The following is a 22,917-nucleotide window of genomic DNA, read 5'->3' as shown; positions in this document are numbered from 1 at the left end:
GGAAGTGCCAGGATGTTGGATACCAGGATTTGGAGATCTCTGATGGCAAGGGCTCCACAAAGAATGGCAAAGGGGGTTTCTGTTTCCAGAGCCAATCAGTTGGAAGAACAAATCTGCTCCCATATAACACTCTTTAGCTTGAGGATCTACAAAGGTGTTTTGTGTGACTTTTTTAGGTTCAATGTCCCCCCAAACCTCCACAGTGAGGTTGGTCACTCCTTTAATTAACAAGGGTTGCTGGATCCTTGAGCATTTCCAGGCCCTTCAGGGCTCCAGCCTGGCATCCCCTGCATGAGCTTTGCCTACACTGGTGCTTGGTTGGTGCTGGTTTCAAACCACACAGCAAACTGGAGGGAGTTTAGGCTGTGTGGATGTGATCCATGTGAGGAGCTGCTCAGCTGGAGCCCCTGGTGGTGGCAGTCCAGCTGTCTCTGCACCACTAGCACTGTTTTACAGCATCAGTGTTCTTCCTTTCCCAGTTCCAGCTTGGTGTTTCTGCATTGTGGCTTCTGCTCTGTCCTATTTTACTGTGATTGTCTCGGTGAAGTCTTTATTGTCCTCTGCCCAAGCAGCTCAGAATTGTCACTTCTTTATCCTTTCAGCACCCTTGGCTTTGTTGGTGGGCAACTTACTGAAGTCTTGTGACTGCTTGTCTTCCATGCCTCTGTCCTCCCTTGAGCTCCTGTCCTTCTCCCATCAACCCACCAAGAGTTCTCCAGACCAGATTCCTGGTTGGACTGGAGGTTCTGTGGGAGCCTCTGGGGGATCTCTCAGGGGCTTTTTGCCTTTTCATTGCACTTATGCTTGATCTTACCTGCACAAACAAATCCACCTGAGATCTTCTTCTGTGGGTCAGATCTGCTGTAGACCTGAACAAATTCCTTGTTCTTTCTCTTAGAGTTGCCCTTTTCCAGCTCTAGTTCATCTTGATTCAAACTCTTTGTTATAAAACTGACTCCCTGTGGTTGAAGGCACTGAGTGCCATGGCCAGTCCTGCCTTGGGCACATCCAGGGCTGGGCACTCCAAACCTCCCTGGGCAGCCCCTGCCAGTGCCTGCCCACCCTTTCCAGGCAGCAATTCCTGCTGCTGTGCCCCCTGCCCTGGCCCAGCCTGAGGCCGTGCCCTCTGCTCCTGTCCCTGTGCCCTGGGGCACAGCCCGACCCCCTGTCCTGGCTCCCCCCTCCTGGCAGGGATTGCAGAGCCAGAAGGTGCCCCCTGAGCCTCCTTTGCTCCACTGCTTCTTATCCTTAGGAAGATCCTGTTTTTAATGTGCAGCAAAAGGAACAGGCTGATTGTCTGTTGGAGAAGGTGTGATAAAAAGAGGAGGAGGAAAAAGGTGACTTGTGGCAGATTCAGGAGGTTTAATCCTTAAGGGGAAGATCTTTCAATGGAGAGTTTCACATCCAGTTAAACACACAAGGATTGCTCCACAAGCTTTGGTTTCCTGGTTTTTCCTGACAGGGGGATCACCTTGGGTCCTACACCTTTCCACAGCCCCAAAGTAACTTATTTAATGCCCTAAAAGTAACTTCTTTGGCTGCAAGTGCCCACCATTGACTAAGAGCGAGTTGCCAACCCTTTGGCTTCCCAGAGGGCCCATTCCAGGCTCTTGGAGCAGCCAGGGCTGCCAAGAAGGATTTTCCCAGGAAGCTGCAGGTGAGGAGAGTCTTTCCCGAGCTCCAGCCCCCCTCTGGTGGCCAAAGGGCCGCGGTGCTTCTGCTGCCAAAGTCAACCCTCTCCTCATTCCATCCATCCTGCCCAGAATCTCCCTCTGTTCAATAATTGTCTTACTATTTCTCAGGTTATTTTTGTGTCTTTCTTTTCACTGTACCTGACTCCTTTTGTTCTGAGGAGTGTCTGGCTCAGGCCCTGCAGTGCTTTTAATTCACAGTCAGATGGGGAAGCCAAGCCTTGAGTGTGGATTTATTGCTTTTTATTCCTTCTCTGTCCTGTTTGGGGGTTGATTTTTACTGCCTTGCAGACCATGTTCTGCTCTTCTATAAGTCATTCATTATTGGAGATTAAAGGTTGGAAAACAGTAACAATTTATACTAAAATATATATAAATAGTATATAAAATATATGTAAATAATATAATATTTAAATATATAAATAATATAAAATATAATATATAAGTATATTTATATTGAATGTTACCCTTAAAATTTTATTCACACAATCTTCTCTTGCACCTGTTGCTTTCTGACTGTTCCCCAAACCCACCATTAACAAGGATCAAATAACAGGAAGACACTCCAAAAACAGGCAGATTGTTTTGGTTTTTACTTCTGTGTGAGGTTTTAAATTACAGTTAAAAACTTCCAGCTCTTCCATTTTGGACTTTTCTCTTCAGGAGTTGCTCTAAAGTTTTTTGTTTCCTAAAAAGTTCCTGCTCTTTTTCATGGGTGTTCCTCCCTCTCTGAGTGCAGAATGAGCTCCAGGAGCAGAAAAGTTGGGACCTTTGGGATCTTTGCCCTTTAATAATATTTCTTTGTCCATTTTTAACTGGTTGCATCTTGTGAGTTCAACGTAACCTGATGGGAAATCAAGATAAGAGCTGAAAAGTTGTCCCAACTCCAAGCAAGTGTTTCTGGTCTTTGTCTCCATCACAGCTGCTCAGACTGTTTGCAGGGAAGCACAAAAAGATCAGAAAATTGATTTATCTCAGCAAGAAGTTGAGGTGAATCCACAGGCAGATTTTGGTGGCAAATCCCACCAGTTCAGCTTTCAGGAGGCACCTGGAATTTAAAGTCAGGCTGATCCTGAGCTCTTTATCTCTTTATCTGAGATCACTCAGCACCTGCACAATTCCTGCTTTGACTCACCACCTCTTGGCCAGAGATTTTATTGACCACAACAACAGCACTGCCTTAATTCACATGCTTAATTCATTTATAAATCCTTAATTCAGTTATTTCCATTAACTGATCAACATTATTGTTGGTGGTGATGGTTGGACTTCACCAGACTCTGTCCTGAGTGGGAACATGTCACTCAAATAAGTCATTGCAACTGGAATTCTTGCTCAAAGTTGCCTTTTTACTATAAAATCTTCATTGTTTATTCTCTTGATTAACAAAAAAAATTGTTCTTTTTACAGGCTGAATTTATATTTTTTTCCTCTCTTCTTTTAATAAATCTTTTTTAAAAAACCCTGAATAAAAGCATCCCATGAAGAGAATATATATTTCCATAATCAAAATAAAATGCATTTGATAAGGAACAATCTGTTTAGGTAACAAAACCTGTGTCCAAAGAGAGAGAAATATCTTGTGTGTCCCTTTAGCCATCAAACCCCAAGACTGTGCAGGTTCAAACAACACACCTGAGTTAAACTCACCGTTCCCTTAAAACACGTTTTTCTCAGGGGTGTTGGGTGTAAATGAGGCTCTTGGTTGCTCTTTGTGGGTCTTTACTGACACATATAATTGTAATTAGAGTCACTTCTTGTCTCTCAGACAGGAATTCCAGCACCTCTTTGGTTTGGGTCCTGCTTTAGGAAGATCTGAGTTGCAGTGTTGCTGTGTGGCCACCAGATAGAGACTGAAGCTCATGAAACACGAGTTTTCTTTCCCTTTCCTCTTGTTTTTTATCTCTTTTTCCCCTTCCCTTTGGGGGCTGAACATTCCTTAAAGCCAGGACAGAAATCAGGATCACCCCACCAATAAAGAATTTCAGTGTGTTGTGTAGGATGAGTAAGGACCTCTTGGTTCCATCAGCAGGAAGGAGGGAGCAGGAATCTCTTGGAAAGAAAAGAGAATGGTACAAATTTTGCTGTATAAAAGGAGGGGAAAAACTCAGTTCTTTTTCTTCTCCCACCCCAAACTTTATGGATCCAAAGAGAGCAAATTTAGTACTTGCTGAAAAGTTCCTGCAGGTTCCAGTGAGTCCTCAGGAATGTGGGACTGTCCAAATCCACAGGGACTGACTGAAGAACCAGAGGAATAACCTTCAGAATTTGAATTATTTACAATTAAGGAGCAGCAGCAAACCAGATTATAAATTTTTTTCACCAGGGAGTTTATTTCAGAGTGGAAATTGGATTTATTTCAGAGCAAGAAAATTAATTTCCCTTCTAAATTAGAAAGTAAACATGAAGACTTGTCCTAAAAACTCCCTTTTCAGATCTGAGCAATCTTATGTGTGAAATGTTGGTGTGAACTTTGGAATTCTTCCACACTGAGGTGGAAAACTCAAGAGCTCCAGCCCAGGACAGAGTCTGGGCCCTGCTGATATTCCTCAACCACAGCCTGTTTTTAACCAACAAAATCCACCAATGTTGTGTGTTCCAATAACCTCTGTAAGTCAGATTAAGGAATTCCAAGGAAATTCTTGGATTTGGGAAGGAGAGCAGGAACTTTCTGGGGTGGTTCCTGGGATACCTGAGGGCAGGTCCGGTCTCAGAGGCACAAACTCTTTTATAACTTCTTTTTGTGAGACTATATTTGGGTCACTTCAATGAGATTTATTTTAATTTGTCATTGAATTAAGAAATTCCTGCTCAGCAACCATTGTAAGTATTGAGTGATACTGATAAAGATGGAGGAGCAGCTCCAACTTCCAGGTCATTTATCAGTTCAGTAATACTGATATAAAACAAACATGAAACAAACTTTTCTCCAGTGGAGTTGCTTAAACTTGCCCTGAGGTTTCCTGTCACTGGGAAATGGGGAGGAAAAACCCCCAGGCACCAGCACAGGCTGGGGAATGACCTGCTGGAGAAGGACCTGGTGGACAACAAGCTGTGCCTGAGCCAGCAGTGTGGCCTGGGAGCCAGGGGGCATCCTAGGGGGCATCAGGGCAGGGAGGGGATCCTGCCCCTCTGCCCAGCCCTGGGAGCCGGGGGGGGATCCTGGGGGGCATCAGGGCAGGGAGGGGATCCTGCCCCTCTGCCCAGTCCTGGGAGCCGGGGGGGGATCCTGGGGGGCATCAGGGCAGGGAGGGAATTCTGCCCCTGTGCCCAGTCCTGGGAGCCAGGGGGGGATCCTGGGGGGCATTGGGAGAGCAGGCAGGGAGGGGATCCTGCCCCTCTGGGATCCTGGGGGGCATCAGGGCAGGGAGGGGATCCTGCCCCTCTGCCCAGTCCTGGGAGCCAGGGGGGATCCTGGAGGGCATTGGGAGAGCATTTGCAGCAGGGCAGGGAGGGGATCCTGCCCCTGTGCCCAGCCCTGGGAGCCAGGGGGAATCCTGGGGGGCATCAGGACAGGGAGGGGATCCTGGGGGGCATTGGGAGAGCATTTCCAGCAGGGCAGGGAGGGGATCCTGCCCCTCTGGGATCCTGAGGGGCAACAGGGCAGGGAGGGGATCCTGCCCCTCTGCCCAGACCTGGGAGCCAGGTGGGATCCTGGGGGCACTGGGAGAGCAGGCAGGGAGGGGATCCTGCCCCTCTGCCCAGCCCTGGGAGCCAAGTGGAATCCTGGGGGGCACTGGGAGAGCATTTCCAGCAGGGCAGGGAGGGGATCCTGCCCCTCTGCCCAGTCCTGGGAGGCACATCTGGATGCTGGGTCCAGTTCTGTCTCCTCAGCACAGCAGGGACAGGAAGCTCCTGGAAGATGATTCTCCTGCAGAGATGCTGAAGGGACTGGAGCAAAAAAATGAGAGGTTTAGGTTGGACATTGGGAAGAAGTTCCTTACAGGGAGAGTGATCAGCCATTGGAAGGGGCTGCCCAGGGAGGAGGTGGCGTCACCATCCCTGGAGGTGTTTTAAGGACAGACTGGATGTGGCACTCAGTGCCCTGGGCTGGTGGGCAAGTTGGTGTTTGGTCAAAGCTTGGACTTGATCATCTCAGAGGTCTTTTCCAACCCCTGCTGATTCTGTGATCTCTGTGCCCAGGACAGGCTGAGGGAGCTGGGGCTGCCCAGGCCTTGAGAGGGCCCCTCCCCATGGCTGGCAGTGCCTGCAGGGAGGGGGCAGAGCAGGGGACACTGAGGGCACCTCCCCATGGCTGGCAGTGCCTCAGGGAGGGGGCAGAGCAGGGGACACTGAGGGCACCTCCCAATGGCTGGCAGTGCCTCAGGGAGGGGGCAGAGCAGGGGACACTGAGGGCACCTCCCCATGGCTGGCAGTGCCTCAGGAGGGGGCAGAGCAGGGGACACTGAGGGCACCTCCCCATGGCTGGCAGTGCCTCAGGGAGGGGGCAGAGCACGGACCAGGGCTGGGACTCGATGGTCCTTGTGTGTCCTTCCAGCTGGGCAAATCCTGTGGTTTGTTGTAGTACCTGTATCTTTAATTCCTGATTTTCCCTGATTTCTGACCTGCTCTATTCCAGAGGCGAATGCCCCAGACCTTCCGAGATCCAGCCACTGCTCCTCTGAGGAAACTCTCCGTAGATCTGATCAAAACATACAAGCATATTAATGAGGTACTGGCTCCTTAGTGTTCATGTTTGTTACAGCACATGATTTAGAGTGTTTTCTACAAATAACACCATGAAGAGATCAGAAAACTCAAGTTTTCTCTCAGTTTTCCACACTGAGGTCAGTCCTGCTTTGTGGCCAGCACAGGAAATCTTTTATCCTGGAATTTATTTTCTGTTGTTTCCTAAACAAATGTTGCATGATAAGGAATTGTGAGTGGCACAAACACACTCTGAGCCCATGTTATAAAACTTGATTAATGTGTCTAAGGACTTCCAAGGAAAATGCTGAAGTGTTTGGAATTAAATATTATTGGCAATGTAAAGTAGAAAATTGTTGTGGATAATACAAGGAAACATCAGTTGGTTTCAAACTGTTCTGCAATTGTAGGGATTTCTGTGGTGATTTCTGACTTTATTTCCCAGTGCTGTGGAAAGATCAGCTGATGATTCTTGTTTCCAGAGTACTCAGGATTTACATTTTGCTGTGTAAACTGGGATGTTCCTCCTGTTCTTCCCCCTGGGAACTCCAGGGATCAGTGCCATTAATTCATTTATTTAGATCTGCTCAATTACTCCTCAAGATTTGCTTGGGAATAACGACTTGAGTGACAACAGGAGAGGGTGTCTTGGATTTCCACTGGTGGAATCTGCATTTTAACACCACAGGATGGTTAATAAAAGTTCATTTTGCAATTAGTTGAGCTGATAATCCTAAAAAAGTGCCTCTTTACCAACATCCTTTTCACCTTCAGGTTTACTATGCAAAAAAAAAACGGCGGCACCAGCAGGGCCAAGGAGATGATTCCAGTCACAAGAAGGAGAGGAAGGTTTACAATGATGGATATGATGATGACAACTATGACTATATTGTGAAAAATGGGGAGAAGTGGATGGATCGGTATGAAATCGACTCTTTAATAGGCAAAGGATCCTTTGGACAGGTAATGCATCCCCTTGGAGACAGAAACTTTGTGTGAAGCAGAGCTGGAGTTCATTTGGAGTGTTCTTCCTGTTTCATTTTGAAGTGAAAACTCCTTTTTTCAATCCTATTTTACTGAGTGCCTCTTCCAGACACTGATATTTTGTGCTGTTTCATGTTTCTGCAGGTAATTTGGATATATTTGAATATAGATTTGAACATATTTTATTATGTAGCTCAGCTGAAGGATTTTACAGTGAGAAATCCTCACCCTTTTGCCATCACCTTGTCTGGCTCAGCCTTTAAAATTAAACCAATAAACTGGTGCTAGAGATCACCTGTTAGAAATGTTATTAGTAACATTCATTTTGATTATTTGTAGCTGTAGCCAAGGTGAGAGAAAAAGGCTGGAAGGAGGATGGAGCTTTTGTTGTGTTGGTTTTTAAGTTGCCCTCAGATTTTCTCAGTCTTTTTTACAGTTTTCCTTTGGCTGATTTGCTGATTTTATTTATGTAAAGTGCCTCCACTGCAATAAATAGTTTTATCTTTGTTGTAGTGTCAAGGGAAGAAATCAAATTATCACTGCAATAAATAGTTTTATCTTTGTTGTAGTATCAAGGGAAGAAATCAAATTATCACTGCAATAAATAGTTTTATCTTTGTCGTAGTATCAAGAAATGGAATTTCAAAGTTCTGCACAAGTTTTGCTGAGTTCCCCAAGTGAGACCAGGGAGTGTTTGGAGAAGGGGAGGGAGATTCCTGATGGCTGTGGCTGCTGTTTTTTCAGGTTGTCAAGGCCTATGACCGAGTGGAGCAGGAGTGGGTGGCCATCAAAATCATCAAGAACAAGAAGGCTTTTCTAAACCAGGCCCAGATTGAAGTGAGGCTGCTGGAGCTGATGAACAAACATGACACTGAGATGAAGTACTACATAGGTGAGTCAGGGGTTCTCCTCCCCTGCCAGTTTCTTGGGAATATCTGACATTCTGCTGGTGCTGGAGACATGCAGAGAACAACACACTTCCAAATCATTCATAAAACTGGGTGCAAGTTTTCCAGTTTGCTTTAAAGCAGAGCCAGGAAAGGAACACATCAAATGGTTTGTTACTTTGCAGTGATGAAAAACTTCTGTAGGATTTTTTCTTTCTCCACTTCAGGAGATCTCAGGAACTTGCCATGGATTCGTGTGACAATCCATCATTGTCACTCTTTGAATTATCTCACAACTCTCCTGGATGAGAACTTGTATTTTATAGGAATAACAGAATATGGAACATAATATTTTCAAGCAACAGCAGCTTCATCATTATTTTTTTCATGTATGAAACCCCCAAAATTTGGTATAACAGCACTGAGACAAGATTTGTGTCAGTGTTAAGATTTGCCCATTTATAGCTCAGAAAATATTTGAAATCTCATTATTTTGATGGTTGCTGTAGATTGGAATGCTGTTTTTTTGATTTATTGTTATCAAGCTGCTTAAAATTATACCAATAATGAAATAAATCAGCTCATGGAAAAAGTTTATTAAATCCCATTTATCCTCTGGAGTGGAGAATTGGGAAAAAAAATGATGGAAAGAAGGCAACCCCCTGCTGTAAAGAGAGATGGAGAAGGATGGAAAGGAGTGATTAAGGAAAATGAAACAGGCTCTAAGCATCTTGTAGTTTGGAGAAGCCAAAATACCAAAACCAACAGCTGTGCTTCCCTGGTTTGCATGTCTGTGTTGGATTCCTGATGTTTCTTTCTGTAGCTTGGAAAGAAATCTCCCAAATCATTTTAATTTATGTTGGTATTAAATTATCTGATGAGTGTCCACCTAAATTTTAACTTGTTTTATAGAATATTCAGAAAGCATTTTCTGTATTCAATGTAAAAGTGTTGGAGGTCTTTTTAACTTAAATTTGTTAATGACATATTTATATAAAACCAAAACTAAACCTGCCACCATCCTGTGTCAGAAAGGGCTTAAAGACATGCCCAGTTTCAAGTGTTCTTTTATTTCACCTGCACACTTGGCAGACCAACAGACCCTGCTTGCCTTGAACTGATTAATGGGCTGAATATTCCATTTATTTCATGGGAAAAGAAATGGCTTGGATAACTGGATTGGTTGCTTTCCTAAACTGACGTTGTGCCTGATTGAAATGGATATATTGCCTTGGGGATATTGATTTTAATTCATTCGAATCCATTATTTTTAATCAATTGTTAATTCAAGTAATCAATTATTAATTGAAGTAATCAAGTCACGGCTTATATATTGCAATTTATAAATTATAAATTCTCATTGAATCTGGTGGGCAAATGTTTTCTCTGGAAATGTAAGGGAGTGGCAGCTTGTTTTGGTAATAGATCCCTTCTTTTAGGTAATTGTTTTGGATGGTGCAGGTTTGTAGGGTGTGTAAACCACAAAAATATTCCATAAATCAAAAAAACCAACCCTGCCTTATTTTACTCATAATTCAGCTTCCTCCATACTGATTGTGGTGTAACCAGTCCCTGGCTCTCAGCACACAGAGCTGTGTTAATTCTGTGTTAATTAATTCTCCTTTCCCCCTTCCCCAAGTGCACCTGAAGCGTCACTTCATGTTCCGGAACCATCTGTGCTTGGTGTTCGAGATGTTGTCCTACAACCTGTACGACCTGCTGAGGAACACCAACTTCAGGGGGGTGTCCCTGAACCTCACCAGGAAGTTTGCCCAGCAGATGTGCACTGCCCTGCTCTTCCTGGCCACCCCTGAGCTCAGCATCATTCACTGTGACCTGAAACCCGAGAACATCCTGCTCTGCAACCCCAAGCGAAGCGCCATCAAGATCGTGGACTTTGGCAGCTCGTGCCAGCTTGGACAGAGGGTGAGCAGCACTGAAAACCCTGGGGGAGTCTTCACACCTCACTCAGGATGACTTTAGAAGAGTGATTTAATTTTAAATAGGGTGTTGGAGACCAACAGTTCGTGGGGGGTATAAATGTGAGATGGGGAATCACAGAATTAAGGTTGGAAAAGCCCTCTGAGGCTTGTAGTGACTTCTGGGGATGGGCCTGTGCAGGACTCCATGATCCTTGAGGTCCCTTCCAGCTCAACATGTTCTGGGATTCTCTGACTTCTAAGATCATCAAGAGGCTTTTAAAGATATTTTCTAAGTTCAGGAAAGATCTTGAGGGGCTGGAGCGGGTCCAGAGAAGAGCAACGAGGCTGGAGAAGGGACTGGAGCACAAGTGCTGTGGGGAGAGGCTGAGGGAGCTGGGGGTGTTCAGCCTGGAGAAGAGGAGGCTCAGAGGTGACCTCAGCACTGTCTGGAACTGCCTGAAGGGAAGTTGTGGCCAGGTGGGGGTTGGTCTCTTCTCCCAGGCACTCAGCAATAGGACAAGGGGGCACGATGGGCTCAAGCTCTGCCAGGGGAAATTGAAGTTGGAGAGCAGAAAGAAATTCTTTGCAGAGAGAGTGCTCAGGGATTGGAATGGGCTGCCCAGAGAGGGGGTGGATTCCCCATCCCTGGAGGTTTTTCAGCTGAGCTTGGCCGTGGCACTGAGTGCCATGATCTGGTAAAGGGACTGGAGTTGGACCAAGGGTTGGACTTGATGATCTCGGAGGTCTTTTCCAACCCAATCCATTCTGTGATTCTGTGATTTATGTCACTAACAGGATAATTTGGAGATGCTGAGAAGCACAAACACAAATAAATGAATCTGCATTTCTCTGGGGTTTGTTATGAGAATGCTGCTATTTTCCTAAAAAATAACATCCAGAGTGGGGATATTTTCATCACCACTGACACCATGTCTTTCCTTGGTATTCCAGAGTGTTCTCCCATGGTAGTGGGATTGTCAGGGATGCTGTTGTGACCTGGAGATTCTTTTCTTGCAGATATACCAGTATATCCAGAGCCGTTTCTATCGCTCACCAGAGGTGCTACTGGGAATGCCTTACGACCTTGCCATCGACATGTGGTCCCTGGGCTGCATCCTGGTGGAGATGCACACTGGGGAGCCTCTCTTCAGTGGGGCAAACGAGGTAGGGAGCACAAAGCACTGCTTTTTATCTCATTATTTTCATCTGCTTAATTATCCTGCAGAAATTGAGGCAGTCTGGTAATGATTAAGCATCAACAGCAACAGTGGCTTGTGTCAGTTTTCCAAACTGTTATTAATTCTCTGCTTCTCCCTCTTAACTCCTTTCTTGCTCATTCAGTGGATTTTTTTTAATTAATCAATGGGGTCTGTCACACTCACAAGAACTTTGCTCCAAACAGGTGGATCAGATGAATAAAATAGTGGAAGTTTTAGGGGTACCACCCACCCACATCCTCGACCAAGCACCAAAAGCAAGGAAGTTCTTTGAGAAGTTGCCAGACAGCACTTGGAACTTGAAGAAGACCAAAGATGGAAAAAGGGTAAGTTAAATAACCAGGGTGATTTAAAAAGAATTGCATTTGTAATTTCATGTATTTATATATAAATGGGTTTTTTTTGGAACTTGAAGAAGACCAAAGATGGAAAAAGGGTAAGTTAAATAACCAGGGTGATTTAAAAAGAATTGCATTTGTAATTTCATGTATTTATATATAAATGGGTTTTTTTTGGAACTTGAAGAAGACCAAAGATGGAAAAAGGGTAAGTTAAATAACCAGGGTGATTTAAAAAGAATTGCATTTGTAATTTCATGTATTTATATATATATGGTGAGATGATACTTTGGGTTTCTTTGGAACTTGAAGAAGACCAAAGATGGAAAAAAGGTTGGGTAAATAATGAGGATTATTTAAAAATAATTATATATAAATACAAAATTTCTATATATTATTTTTATTCTTAAATATATGTAAAAATAATTATATCTAAATAGAAAATTTGTATATATTATTTTTATTCTTAAATGTTTTATATTTTAAAATAATTATATATAAATAAAAATTTTCTATATATTATTTTTATTCTTAAATATATTTAAAAATAATTATGTCTAAATAGAAAATTTCTATATATTATTTTTACTCTTAAATATTTATATTGAAAACTATTATGTGGTTATATATATATAAATGGTGAGATGATACTTTGGGTTTTTTTGGAATTGAAGAAGGCCAAAGATGGAAAAAAGGTTGGGTAAATAATCAGAATTATTTAAAAATAATTATATATCTAAATACAAAATTTCTGTATATTATTTTTATTCTTAAATATATTTACAAATAATTATATCTAAATACAAAATATATATTATTTTTACTCTTAAATATTTTATATTTACAAATTTTATGTGTTTATATATATATATAAATGGTGAGATGATACTTTGGGTCTTTTTGGAACTTGAAGAAGACCAAAGATGGAAAAAAGGTTGGGTAAATAACCAGGATGATTTAAAAATAATTATATATAAATACAAAATTTGTATATAATATTTTTATTTTTATATATTTTATATTTAAAAATAATTAAATCTAAATACAGAATTTCTATATATTATCTTTATTCTTAAATATTTTATATTTAAAAATAATTATATCTAAATACAAATTTTGTATATATTATTTTTATTCTTAAATAGTTTATATTTAAAAATAATTATATCTAAATACAAAATTTCTGTATATTATTTTTATTCTTAAATATTTTATATTTATAAATTTTATGTGTTTATGTATATATATATAAATGGTGAGATGATACTTTGGGTCTTTTTGGAACTTGAAGAAGGCCAAAGATGGAAAAAAGGTTGAGTAAATAACCAGGATAATTTAAAAATAATTATATATAAATACAAAATTTGTATATATTATTTTTATTCTTAAATACATTTAAAAATAATTATCTCTAAATGCAAAATTTGTATATAATATTTTTATTCTTAAATATTTTATATTTAAAAATAATTATATCTAAATACAAAATTTGTATATAGTATTTTTATTCTTAAATATATTTAAAATAATTATATTTAAATACAAATTTTGTATATATTATTTTTATTCTTAAATATTTTATATTTAAAAATAATTACATCTAAATACAAAATTTCTATATATTATTTTTACTCTTAAATCTTTTATATTTACAAATTTTATGTATTTGTATATATATAAATGGTGAGATGATACTTTGGGTTTTTTGGAACTTGAAGAAGACCAAAGATGGAAAAAGAGTTGGGTAAATAACCAGGATAATTTAAAATATTTTTATATAAATATAATAATTATATATAAATATAAAAATGTATATATGTTATTTTATTCTTATATATTTTATATTTAAAATCTTTTACATATTAATGTATATAAATGCTGAGATATTACTTTGATTTTTTTTGGCACTTGAAAAAGACCAAAGATGGAAAAAAGATGGGTTAAATAACCAGGATTATTTAAAAATAATTATATATAAATATTAAAAAAGTATATAAATATTTATTTTAATATTATTTTTATTCTTACATATTTTATATTTATAAATTTACTTATGTTTATGTATCCATTTATGTATAAATGGTGAGATGTTGCTTTGATGTTTTTGGGGGACTTGAAGAAGACCAAAGAAGGAAACAGGGTAGATTAAATAACCAGGATGATTAAAACATAATTCTAATTCTATATATTTTTATTTTTATGTATTTATATGTATTTTTATATATAAATAGTGAGATGAGATTCTTTTGGAACTTGATCAAAGATGGAAGAAGTGTAGGTTAAATAATTGAATATTAATATAATAATTATATAAAATATATGTATTTACATATATTATTTTTATTCTTATCTATTTCATATTCATACATTTTTATATATTTCTTTATTTTTATATATAAATGGTGAGATGTTACTTTGAATTTCTTTGGAACTGAAGAAGACCAAAGGTGGAAGAAGGGCAGGTTAAATAGCCAGGATGATTAAAACATAATTATATTTATAATTCTTTTTAGTTTTATATATTTATATATATTTTTATGTATAAATGGTGAGATTGGGTTTTTTTGGAACTTGAAGAGGATCAAAGGTGGAAAAAGGGTAGGTTAAATAACCAGGATTATTTAAAAATAATTATATGAAAATATAATAATTATATTAAAATATATGTATTTACATATATCATTTTTATTCTTATCTATTTTATATTTATAAATTTTTATATATAAATGGTGTGATGTTACTTTGAATTTCTTTGGAACTTGAAGAAGACCAAAGATGGAAGAAGGGCAGGTTAAATAGCCAGGATTCTTTAAAAATAATTAAATATAAAAATAGATATAAATATAAATATATAAAAGATATATATAATTGCATAATTATTTTTATTCTTATATATTTTATATTTTAAATTTTTATATGATTATTTATTTATAATTTTTATATATAAATGGTGAGATGTTACTTTGAATTTCTTTGGAACTTGAAGAAGACCAGAGATGGAAGAAGGGCAGGTTAAATAGCCAGGATTCTTTAAAAATAATTAAATATAAAAATAGATATAAATATAAATATATAAAAGATATATATATAACTGCATAATTATTTTTATTCTTATATATTTTAGATTTATAAATTTTATGTTTATATATTTATAATTTTTTATATATAAATGGTGAGATGTTACTTTGATTTTCCTTGGAAGTTGAAGAAGACCAAAGATGGAAGGGTAGGTTAAATAACCAGGATTCTTTTAAAATAATATATATATAATATACTATATATCTATCTATAATATATGATATATATCTATTTACATATATTATTTTTATATATTTTATATTTATAAATTTTATATGTTTATATATTTCTATATTTTTCTATGTAAATGGTGAGACATTACTTTGATTTTTTTTTGGAACTCGAAGAAGACCAAAGGTGGAAAAAAGGTGGGTTAAATAACCAAGATGATTAAAAAAATAATTACATATATATATTTTAATATATAAGCAGTGAGACATTACTTTGGTTTCCATCTTGTTCTGGAGTGGGGTTTTGTTGTCGTCCCATCTCGGTGATTAAACACCCCCCCGGCAGTGCCGATGGTCCTTCCCTCCTTTTCCATGGAATTGCCCCCGTGCCTTGCCCTGGCCTCGCTCTCACTCCGCGCCCATTCCCCGCAGGAATACAAACCCCCCGGAACCCGCAAGCTGCACAACATCCTGGGCGTGGAGACGGGCGGGCCGGGCGGGCGCCGCGCCGGCGAGTCGGGCCACACCGTCGCCGACTACTTGAAGTTCAAGGATCTCATCCTGAGGATGCTCGACTACGACCCCAAGACGCGGATCCAGCCCTACTACGCCCTGCAGCACAGCTTCTTCAAGAAAACCGCCGACGAGGGCACCAACACGAGCAACAGCGTGTCCACCAGCCCCGCCATGGAGCAGTCCCAGTCGTCAGGAACCACCTCCAGTACATCTTCCAGCTCAGGTGAGCTCTGGGGGTTTGGCAGGGAGGTGTTTCTGTGCTGGTTTAAAGGGAAACTGTCAGGAGAAATGAACCCAACACAAAAGAGATGATAAATCAGACTTATAATTCAATAAAAATGTTACAATTAATGAAATGGCACAAAGAGAAATTGGGTTTAACCCCCAACCCCAGCAGTGTAACCCACCCCCTGGGGCACAAACACAGGGGGGTTTGGTGGCCCCTGTGCTGAGCCCCACGTGGTTCCCTCGAGTCCAAAGGAAAAGGAAGGGACAAACCTGTTGGTGCAGATGATGGCACAGTCTGGTGGAGAGTGGGGGGCTCCTCCTGGCCAGGGTCTGCTCCTCCTCTGGATCCAACAAGTGATCCCAGAAGTCCCCAAACCCCCAGATTGTCTCCCCTCAGGTGCAGGTGGGAGCCCCCAGTGCCTTCCCCCAGGGCAGGGAGTTCCACACTGGGGGATCTGACTCTGGCAGTCAGGGGGGATTTTGGAATGGTTGCTGGCCCATGGGCAGAGCTGAGCCCTCAGGTGGGTGTGGAGGTGCCAAGGAGTCCCTGCAGGGCAGTTCTCCCAGCTCCTCTGCCAGGCTTCTTTCCCAGCCAGCTCCCAGCCTGAGGGCTCAGCTGTGCCCTGGGCAGCTGCTGCCAATGGGCCATTGGGAACAGTTGGTGGGCGATGAATGGAGGGTGGAGAATGCCCAGCTTTGGTCACACCCACACAGGGATAAACTGGTCCCACCTGCTGAACTGGGACACTGGGGTATCCTGGGTTTGGATGACTCTTGTTCATCCCTTCCCACCTACCACGACACCTCAACTCCACAGACACAGTTCTTAATTGAGCCTTTGGTAAGGCTTTAAGAAGCTTCTGTCTCTATGATTAAATACATCACTTGACTGCATCTTGTTTTATTGGGGTTTCTGGTAGTTTATTTCATGGTCCTCTTCATCCTGGGTTACAGTTACTGGGGGAATGGTGAAACAAGGACAGAAGGGCCTAACTATGTTTACATTAAGTCTTTTTATCCACTTCTGCACAGGGATATACTGACTACAAGAAGAGCTTTACACAGGACTGTATTTCCACACAGTTACACACAATTCTGAAACCTACACACACCATGCAAACCATCTAACGTTGCACAGCTATAGCTAATTATTAAGTAATATATATTTGACAAAATTGCTAGATCCAAACAGTCCTTATGCACCTTACTTTAACTTTATAAAAAGAGTTCTTAGGATGTGTTCTTGTGGGGCTTCTGCAGGCTTCATTTCTTGCCTCTGCACCAGCTCAAGGTCTCCAGACAAATTCCATTCTTGCCTTAGCAGCTTGCACCTGCAAATTTGTCTTCAGTTCACTAGCTTGAATTTCTGTTCTCCTACACCCACTCAGGTTATTCTATAATTTGTGTTCAGTTCTGGGCCCCTCAGGTCAGGAAAGATCTTGAGGGGCTGGAGCGGGGCCAGAGAAGAGCAACGAGGCTGGAGAAGGGACTGGAGCACAAGTGCTGTGGGGAGAGGCTGAGGGAGCTGGGGGTGTTCAGCCTGGAGAAGAGGAGGCTCAGAGGTGACCTCAGCACTGTCTGGAACTGCCTGAAGGGAAGTTCTGGCCAGGTGGGGGTTGGTCTCTTCTCCCAGGCACTCAGCAATAGGACAAGGGGGCACGATGGGCTCAAGCTCTGCCAGGGGAAATTGAAGTTGGAGGTCAGAAAGAAATTCTTTGCAGAGAGAGTGCTCAGGGATTGGAATGGGCTGCCCAGAGAGGGGGTGGATTCCCCATCCCTGGAGGTTTTTCAGCTGAGCTTGGCCGTGGCACTGAGTGCCATGATCTGGTAAAGGGACTGGAGTTGGCCCAAGGGTTGGACTTGATGATCTCAGAGGTCTTTTCCAACCCAATCCATTCTAGGATTCTGTGATAATTCTTTGAAATACTGTCTGTTTTTTCCTGTTAAAAACCCACCTCAGCCACACTCATGAAACAATTCTTGTGATCAGCTGGAACAGGCCACAGCCCTTACAAAAACTAAAACCTAGATGAGTAGGCATGGGAGTGTTTGTTGTGTATTTGCACCTTGAAGCAGTTTAGGTGTCTTTATGCAGCCACTGTTTCCCAGCTTTAAATGTGGTGTCTTTAGTTAATTGTGCACGTTGTGCTTTTCCAGGTGGATCTTCTGGAACGAGCAACAGCGGGAGGGCACGGTCGGACCCCACACACCAGCATCGACACAGTGGTGGGCACTTCACTGCTGCTGTTCAGGCTATGGACTGTGAAACACACAGCCCACAGGTATGTCTGTCTGAACAGGCCAAATCTGTGGTGTTTCACTGCGGTACAGAACAGATAAAGCTATAAATTCTCCCAAGCAGACAGTTTAGTTTGTGCACAAATTGGAGTGTAGGTAGATGTTGGTGTCTCAGCAACCTTTAACCAGCTGTGTTGTTCCAGAGGTTCCTCTGATGCTGTTGATACCACTCAAGGTATGAACTGCAGCATAATTAATTTACTTAGTTTGCTTATTCTCTCCAGAGCCCTCAGCCAGAAATCAGGGCCTTATTGTTCTGTGTGTTGTACAAATATTGTGTTGTTTGTTATTCCTGTTACCTAAAGCTGCTTCTGCAAGTTTGACAGCAGGGTGGTCACATGTTGACCCTGAGATGAGCTCAGTTGGTTAAAACTTGGCTGTAATAATGCCAAGGTCATGGGTTCAATCCCCTGTGTGGGCCATTGACTTAAGAGTTGAACTCGATGATCCTGGTGGGTTCCTCCCAGCTCAGAATAGTCTGGGATTCTGTGACATGTTGAACTTACTCAAAGTGTTTGAAAAAAAACCATCCAAGATGCAAATTTATTTCTCTTCAAGGCATATTTAGGACAGTGTTAGAAATGATTCCTAACTATATGCTTGCATTTCTGGAATAATTCTGCAACTGCAGGGCTTGTTTAACTTTTCTAAAAGTTGATATAAATATGAATAACTTAATCTGTCATGTATTGCAAATGTTCAAATACGACTGGCCGTGGCACTCAGTGCTCTGATCCAGTTGACAAGGTGGTGTTCCTTGATGAGCTTGGAGGTCTTTTCCAACCTGAATGACTCTGTGATCCTGTAAATGGACAGATTAGAGCCTGCATTTTAATTTTAATTGTGCTCATTGCCAGGTTCGACAACAGTTTCCTCCTCCGATCGGTTGGACAGCCACCGAAGCTCCGACACAGGTCACTGTTGAGAACCACCCAGTTCAAGAAACCACCTTCCATGTAAACCCTCAACAACAGAATGCATTACACCATCACCACGGCAACAGCTCCCACCACCACCACCATCACCACCACCACCACCACCATCATGGACAGCAAGCCTTGGGCAGCCGGACCAGGCCGAGAGTCTACAATTCTCCAACAAACAGCTCCTCCACCCAGGATTCTATGGAGGTGGGCCACAGTCACCACTCCATGACATCCCTGTCTTCCTCAACTACTTCTTCCTCTACATCTTCCTCCTCTACTGGTAACCAAGGCAATCAGGCCTATCAGAACCGCCCAGTGGCTGCTAATACCTTGGACTTTGGACAGAACGGAGCGATGGACATGAATTTAACAGTCTACTCTAATCCGCGCCAAGAAACTGGCCTAGCTGGACATCCCACGTACCAGTTCTCTGCTAACACAGGGCCTGCTCATTACATGACTGAAGGACACCTTGCCATGAGGCAAGGCATTGATAGAGAAGAGTCTCCCATGACAGGAGTTTGTGTTCAGCAAAGTCCTGTGGCTAGCTCGTGACTAAACTGAAACTAAGTTTGTTTCTTGTGTGTTTTTATAGAAGTGGTGTTTTTCCAAAAACAAAGTGCAAAGCTGCTTGAATCAGAAGGAGATAAACTCACTGAACCGCTACAGGAGGGCAAAGTTGACTATTTTTTTAAACTTGAAAAGATTGCAAAGGGACAATGAAGTTTTGTTTTTTTTTTTTTGGTTGGTTTTTTTGGGGGGTGGGGGGGAGGGAGGTTTTTTTGGTTGATTTTTTTTTTTTTTTTTTTAAGAGCCATGTCTGGACCCACCTTAACGAATAGCTTAGTGGTGTTCACCTTTTGCTTCCCCCATTTTAACTTGCCACAACTTAGTCCTAGTTTGGTTTTTTGGGGAGGGGTTTTGCTTTTTTTTCCCGGTCTCATTCAACAGGGCTTATTGTTCAAATGTTAGTCGTAGCTGCAAAGTAGTTTCTTTTTAAAGGCATTGCACACAATTTCTTAAAAAAAGGCCCTTTGAAGTTTTTTGGGTGGGAGGGGAGTGAGTAATATATATATTTTTTTTAGTTCCCCAAACAAAGATGGGCACAGCAATGCAGTACTGTAAGCAAGAGGGACCTTCAGATGACACAAATATATTATTCTTCAGCTGTAAAAAGGGACGGTTGTGACGGAGCTGGTGAGGCACATTGAGCATGCCAAGTGGCGGTGATCAGAACTCTCCTTTTCTGAATCTACTGAGGATCAAAGCAGCAATTTGTGATGGGATTCTGCGGTCCCACCTTTTGGAGACCGCGGGCAGTTAGTGTGGAAATGTGACTGGTTTCATAACTGAGGTGCACTGAGAAGCAATCAACGGGTCGGTCCTGGCCAGTCCTGGGGAGGTCTAAGTGGTGGTCTTTGGGATAACCTTTGGCCTTATGGATTTGGACTCTTAAGTTAGAAGAGCCTACCATTTCAGATGCAATCACTTTTGGACATGCTTTTGCAGACAGTCCTTAATGCTGAAAACACAGAGAATGGGTAATTCAAGAGGCCTTTCTTTTAAAATAGACTTTTGTGACCCACTTATTGTAAGGTATTGCAAGGTCACTTTGCGTGTGTCATAAAGTTGACTTCCTTATTGGTTGAAGGTCACAGGAGTAGTGGTTTGCATTGATGGAAATAGCTACAACTGTGTCCCTTCCTGCTTTTTACTTTATTCTTTTGCTTTTTTCTCGGCACGTGGTTTCTCCACCATTACTTCTGCACAAAGACGTCTTCTGTTCATCCTGAACATTTTTAAAAAAAAAAAAAAATTGCAGAATTTTATGTGACTGCTTTTTTGCCTCACAATTATGCTGTGAATTTTACAAAAATTTATTTTCTTTTTTGATAATTTATTGTACCAAAGCTGTTTTTATAGCACATAGATGTCTGTAACCAATAATGTAGCAGTTCTGCACTTTGACACAAGGTGTAACTAGACCATTTTTAAATGTCAGTTGAAAATTATGGCTGTACTATTGCTTAAACAAAACTGGAACTGTTGTTGAATTCATAGCCAATACATTTACAGCAATCTGTGTACTGAAGATAATAGATTGACATCTACTTCGAGACTATAACATCTGTTACATTATAAATGTGTTCAGGCTTCTGAAGGTAAAAGGGACACTCAGATCCAGAAGCTGTGAAACCAGCAGTTGATTCTTGTATTCCTTATTAACATAATTGTAAACTTGAAGGCAAGACCTTGATTGCATGAACAGGTCCAAAACAATAAGTCTGAGTAAAGCAAAACGCTCACACGAGACCTGAGGTCAGCAGGCTGTAATTAACAGGTGCCTAATTTTTGGGTAACGCTGCCTTAATATAACACAGTCAGCTTGGCAGTTGCAAACTCTATGGGCCCATCCAGAGACTGGTTTGTGGGGGAAAAGCAGAAGCTGCGTGGAGAGCTGGGGGAAGGAGAAGGTGATTCCTCGATTGCCCATCCCACATGCCCAGTGTTGCCCACCCTCCCTTACAGGAGCAGTGATCTACCTCTGCCAGGAAGCCCTTGGGAAAGTTCATTTGGCAGCAAAGGCTTCAATTCCATGCGGCCAAATCCTTGTTTTCAGTGGAAAAGGTGGAATTTTGTATACTCCCAGTGGCAACACAGCAGCTGACTTACCATGGGAAAGGGGAAGGGATCCTTGGGATGCTCATTTGTAAATCATGATTTCCTTTAACCAACCAATCCATCAGTTCTTTCTGTATCGACACATCGACCCTGTGGATGAAAGTGGTTGGGTTTTTCTTTTTTTCCCTTTATGCTTTTCTTTTGAATCTCAATGATTGGGAGAAGTTTACAGGATTTGGGAGGCTGTCACCTTAGAACCAGGATGCTGAGTTTAGCAATATCAAAAGGAATCCAGTACTTACTGCTGTCTAGGAATATAAGGGTAATACAAAATCTGGTTGCCACACCTTAGCAAGCGCCAAAAAAACAAAAATAAATAAAGCAGTTCAAAGAAATAATATCTCCATCAAGAAGAAATCATAAAATCCAGTGCTTCTGCATACTGTGTTATGTTACAGTCCAGTTTTGTGTGCTTTACTACACAGTTTGGTTACAGGACTTCTGTGCATTGTAAACATAAACAGCATGGAAAAGGTTAAATACCTGTGTTCAGATTGTAAGATCTAGTCCGGACTTGCTGTGTATATTGTAACGTTAAATGAAAAGACAAGCCCTTTGTATTATAGTCATGCAGTCTTATGTATGATAAACAGTTGAATAATTTGTCCTCAGACTCTTTACTGTGCTTTTTAAAACAAAAAAAAAAAAAGGAGTAATTTAAGACAAAACAAACAAACAAACAAATGTAAACGTAGTAAATCTTCCTATGCAATTAACCTACTCCAAGCCATGGTATGGTAGGTATAATTATACTATAATATGTAAATATCAGATACATTGAAACAGACTTAAAGAGATGAAAGTAAAAGTTGGAGGCCTAACAGCTAATTTGGAGTTTTTAATTGCAACAACAGCAAGGTCTGCAAGTGGTTGGGGTGTGAACACAGCTCTGCTTGGTTCTCATGGACTGTGCTTGTAGTTCTTGGTGTCCTCCTCTGTTAGTCTGAGTGTTCTCATGTGCTCTGCAGCTTTTCTGCCGTTCCACAGAGCCCATTGTAAGGCCAGGAGTGACCCTGGGATGAGATGCTGGGACTGGCCTGTCGTTATCCCACAGCCCAATCCGGCTGTTCCTGCGGCACCGGCTCCGCCTCTCTCGGTGCAGCAGGACACGGGCTTGGAAAAGCTCATCTTCCTCTGGGTCCTTCCAAGTGTGAGGATTTCCCGTGGCTCTGCAGCGATCCAGGTAGTTGGTTTTCCATGCTCTTCCTCCTCCCTCAGCTCTGGGACTGCTCAGTCACTCAGAACGACGAGTTCTGCCTCCAGTTTCACTTTATCCACCTAAAAATGTGTTAATTATTAACCTCTGTAGATGGAGTTCCTTAAACCTCTCAAT

General features: G+C 41.4%; 1 protein-coding gene across 1 annotated transcript in view; it reads left to right on the top strand.

Moving 5' to 3' along the window:
• Positions 1–22,190, top strand: part of DYRK1A (dual specificity tyrosine phosphorylation regulated kinase 1A) — an 82,074-nt gene extending 59,884 nt beyond the window's left edge. The window contains exons 4-12 of the mRNA XM_071566979.1: positions 6,271–6,363; positions 7,113–7,301; positions 8,067–8,214; positions 9,849–10,135; positions 11,149–11,295; positions 11,534–11,674; positions 15,367–15,673; positions 17,836–17,960; positions 18,834–22,190. Coding sequence (XP_071423080.1) covers positions 6,271–6,363; positions 7,113–7,301; positions 8,067–8,214; positions 9,849–10,135; positions 11,149–11,295; positions 11,534–11,674; positions 15,367–15,673; positions 17,836–17,960; positions 18,834–19,457 — 2,061 coding nt within the window. The 3' untranslated portion in view covers positions 19,458–22,190. The remainder of the gene's footprint in view (positions 1–6,270; positions 6,364–7,112; positions 7,302–8,066; positions 8,215–9,848; positions 10,136–11,148; positions 11,296–11,533; positions 11,675–15,366; positions 15,674–17,835; positions 17,961–18,833) is intronic.
• The last annotated feature ends 727 nt before the right edge of the window (positions 22,191–22,917 follow it).

The sequence above is a fragment of the Pithys albifrons genome, chromosome 1, assembly GCF_047495875.1.
Source record: "Pithys albifrons albifrons isolate INPA30051 chromosome 1, PitAlb_v1, whole genome shotgun sequence".
In the NCBI taxonomy this organism is placed as follows: domain Eukaryota; kingdom Metazoa; phylum Chordata; class Aves; order Passeriformes; family Thamnophilidae; genus Pithys; species Pithys albifrons.
The sequence above is the reverse complement of the archived record's forward strand: the minus strand, read 5'-3'. Positions and strand labels throughout refer to the sequence as shown.